Consider the following 4,457-nt stretch of genomic DNA (forward strand, 5'->3'; position numbering starts at 1 on the left):
CTCAATGGATCGAGTGCCCCACCTCAAAATGTAGTAGTGGAAGACTTGTGATATAGCATTACTTGTTTACCTTTTTCATCCACCTTCTTTTTCTCATTTATCACTATCACTTTTGAGTTGGATGTTATTTCATTTGGTAATTAATCTGGGTAAAATTAAGTAGCTAGCCAGCTAGGTTCTCCTACTTCAGGAAAATTAAGCATAGGCCGGATGCTCCAAATTAACTAAGGGCACTATGGACCAACGAAATTAATTTGTAAGGTTGCTTTCTTATAGGAAAATGATAGTTGGGCTCCAAATGACAACCCTTTACCGAATTAATTAATTAAAACTTCTTTATTCTCAAAATTTTGCATTTTCTTAATTGAAATGTGATTTCTCTGACTCTCTTTATTATAAGAAATTTGGAGATTTGGAAAAAGTTGTCAATTTGGGCAAGTAGCATGCTCCTTATATGTCATGTTAGTGTGTAGCATATAACTTCTCGTGAGACCCCACTTTATAGAGTAATGCTACATTCACAAATGAATTATATAAAATAATCTTATAAATTGATGTGACTTCATCTGACATGTTAGATTTATTAATTTAAAATAAAAGTAACTTTACAATCTGACGAACCATATCAATTTGTGAGATTGTTTTTATATAATCTCTTTATGGCTAGTATATTTTCCTTTCTCAAAAGGAACGTGTGAGGTTTGCAAACTCTAATATATAATATTATTCTAATTATTAAAAGAGTCAAAACACCAATAGTTTTTTTATCTAACCTAATATTGTGACAGATTTTCACATTCTCAATGTGTTGAATGTAACAATAAACAAAAATACATATAAATTTATTTCCTTATATATAGCCTTACCACTCCCCTCCCTTCCTATCTCTCTGATCTCTCACACACTCGCACGCACACGATCGATCATGATCAAGTACAGAATGACAGTCTTCCATGCACAGAGAGGGAATATATTAGTAATAATTCCACTAGCTGTGTTCTTAATATTCACTGAATTTTTATTCCTTGTTGGTTCTGTAGAATCTCTACCAACAGTGTTACCTTCCCTGCCAACCCATTTCTCCAAAATCCCTGGAGCATCACCAAGAGCAGATATCTTTTCAGTTTGCAGGCGCACCCCCTACAGAGCAGCTTGCGAATCCATGCTTTCACCAAAGCTAATTAGTGCTCCCCCTCAAACACTTGGAGATCTCTTCGACCACTCGGTCCAGTTTAGCATCGGCAAAGCTAACTCGGCTCGAGCCCTTGCGTACAACTTCAGTCATTCTTTTGAAACTTCCCATATCCTCTTAAATGGTGGCATGAACGACTGCCTCGAGCTGCTCGATGACAGTCTGGACCAGCTCGCGAATGTTGTCAACCGCCACAGAAAGCCCAGCCCAAGCAGTACGGACGACGTCCAAACATGGCTCAGTGCTGCTCTTACAAATCAGGTGACCTGTCTCAAAAGCCTTGAGAATTACAGATTTAAGATAGACAAAGGTATAATGGATGCCACGGTTGGAGATCTGAGCCACTTCATCAGCAATTCCCTGAACCTTTACATGTCTAGCAACCAAAATTATCACGAGGCTAAAAAATGGAGCATAAGTAGTACTGGAGGCCATCGAAGGTTGATGTCGGATGGTTTTCCGTCGTGGGTGTCGACGGCAGAACGGAGACTATTACGAGCTTCTATAGGAGAGATAGAGGCAAGTGCAGTGGTGGCTAAGGACGGAAGCGGGACTCACGAAACGATAGGGGAGGCACTTGCGCTGGCGGCCTCCTTGGCTGTTGGTGGTATTGGTAGGACTGTAGTTCACGTTAAAGCTGGGACATATCACGAAAACCTTAACATTCGCACTGACCAAAATAACCTAATGTTAGTTGGGGCTGGAAAGGGACAAACAGTCATTGTTGGTGATCGGAGCAACGACGGTGGCTGGACAACTTTCCGCTCTGCTACTTTTGGTACGGATTCACTTCCACCCCTTTTTTTTTTGGTTTTCGTTATGCTCTTATTCAAAGTTGGAGTAGATGAATGCATGAAGCCTATGAATAACACGAGACTTGCATTTTTCTCCTTCCCTTTTTTTTTTTCTTCTTTTTTTTTTGTAAGAATAGATAATTACGGACTAAAAAAATATGGCCGCAAGAGAAGAAAATTACTTATATAACATTAAGTCTTAAATGATCTTTTACTTCTTAAAGAGGTTTCCTAGCTAGCTAGAGGTGTTGTTTTAGTCCCATTATTATAGGTCATTATTGTATCTTTTACTTACATTAGTGTAAACCTATAACATTATGACTTTAATGTACTCGTCACATGATGATCACGAGAATAAAGTCTTAAGAAATCACCATCGATCTTATCACCATTTTATGAACATATTTACAACCTTTTTATAATCTATTCGATTCATTAATAAAGTAAAAGATATGGGAATTCACTTCTACCCCTCATAATTTATAAATTATATCATAAAACTCCCTTCATTTAAAATAAAGTTGTAAAAAAATTAAAAAAAATGTTCTTTCTCTATCGATCATTACTGTTATTTTTCAGTTTCTTTCTCTCATCTTTTACTTATAATTAATATGTCATCGATCGATCTCTTCCGAACTTGATAGAGCAGTACTGAAAATACATATTATAATATACTGTGAACATGAAGGGCATGCATGCAACGATCCTTACAGCTTAGGATAAGATTATCATCTCGACTTGTTAAGTACATGACGTCTTATATTTTCAGTACAATCTTAAAGTCCGTCCAGATCGGAAGGAAAAAAATAATAGGAACAGAATTTTCTACGTATACATATATATATCATGTTCGTATTAATATAAGTAGGCCAATAATGTAGTTATGTTAGGTGGCCACACGAATCTCTAATTTGTAGGCAGCCGCTCCTTTGATAAATAAAATCATAACCAGATCATATATAAAATGTTCCCTACTTCATTTAGATAGCAATTGAGAGTATGAAAGCAACACGAGTGTGAGAAGTAGCTAGATCACATACGTACATACATAAATACATAATGGCCATATTCGTTATGAGAAGATAGCATCGATCGTCTCAAAATAATGCATGTGGGTCCTTTATTTGTACCGTTTTCAAATCGTAACTTGAAAGATGGAGCCTCTTAGCTGATATCGATATTACATTAATGCATGCACATATGCCTCTTTAATTGTTATCGTCAGCCGCCATGGGCGATGGGTTCATTGCAAGAGACATCACATTTGTGAACAGTGCGGGGCCAGCCAAGCACCAAGCCGTTGCCCTACGTGTTGGATCCGACAGGTCCGTAATCTTCCGATGCTCCATCCTCGGCTATCAAGACACACTCTACACCTATTCTAAACGACAGTTCTACAGAGAAACCGATATTTACGGAACCATAGATTTCATATTCGGGAACTCAGCAGTAGTTTTCCAAAACTGCAACATATACGTGAGGAAACCTTTGTCTGGTCAGGACAACTTCATTACAGCGCAAGGTCGGAACAGCCCAGATGAAAATACCGGCATTTCTATTCACAATTGTAAGATAGCAGCTGCATCCGACCTAAAACCTGTGCAATCTAAGGTTGCTACGTATCTTGGAAGACCATGGTTTAAGCATTCTAGGACGGTAATCATGCAGTCGTATCTGGATGGCTTAATCCACCCAGCAGGATGGGCACCGTGGCCCGGATCTTCTGCCTTTGAAAAACTCTATTATGGGGAATACAAGAACAAAGGGCCTGGAGCCTCCATTTCCGGTAGGGTAAAGTGGCCAGGTTATCATGCCTCCCTCACGTCGGCTGATGCTCAAAGATTCACAGTGGCTGGTTTTATTGCTGGACATCTCTGGCTGCCCTCCACTGGGGTATCTTTTGATTCAGGACTTCTTGGATGAACCATATATGTCCTTAATTATCAAGGGTACTTAATTAAGGCCTAGCTGTCCATACACAATCTGAATGAACGTCTCATTTAGCTGAAAACAGTTAATTTGGTTCATTCATGGGTTTGTTTTTGCAACTTCAAAAAACTAGGCTTACGTATATGCATGCATGGCCAAGACACATGACTTAGTACTTTCCCATGTATATACTGCATGGGTGTTGTGCATTATGTATCATGTGCGTATGGATTGCAAAATCAAGAAAAGTTACAACGATGTACGTGTAACTATATATATTAATATCCTTTGTTTTTTTTCCTAGTTTTCTCCTTGCCGAAAAGAAGTGATCGATATTATTAAGAGTAGTGCGTGGGTGTAGCCCGATGATGGTTTTGAGAAGGCCAAATCCTCTTCTTCTGTTTTTTTTTTTTTTTTTTTTTTTTTCCCCATAGATACTTTTTATATCCTTAAAACATTTAAAAAAAAAATTCACAATATTATTAAAAACATATCCCTAATCATTAATTAGAAAAAATATTGGGACCCTTATTAACATCTCT

General features: G+C 37.9%; 1 protein-coding gene across 1 annotated transcript; it reads left to right on the forward strand.

The window, feature by feature from the left end:
* Window positions 1-865: 865 nt before the first annotated feature.
* LOC121247829 (pectinesterase-like) lies at window positions 866-4,197 on the forward strand. The gene is made up of 2 exons (XM_041146284.1): window positions 866-1,970; window positions 3,212-4,197. Exons 1-2 carry the CDS (start codon window positions 926-928, stop codon window positions 3,907-3,909), a joined length of 1,743 nt encoding a protein of 580 aa, XP_041002218.1. The 5' UTR covers window positions 866-925; the 3' UTR covers window positions 3,910-4,197.
* The last annotated feature ends 260 nt before the right edge of the window (window positions 4,198-4,457 follow it).

This window comes from Juglans microcarpa x Juglans regia, chromosome 1S (assembly GCF_004785595.1).
Source record: "Juglans microcarpa x Juglans regia isolate MS1-56 chromosome 1S, Jm3101_v1.0, whole genome shotgun sequence".
NCBI classification, from domain to species: Eukaryota; Viridiplantae; Streptophyta; class Magnoliopsida; order Fagales; family Juglandaceae; genus Juglans; species Juglans microcarpa x Juglans regia.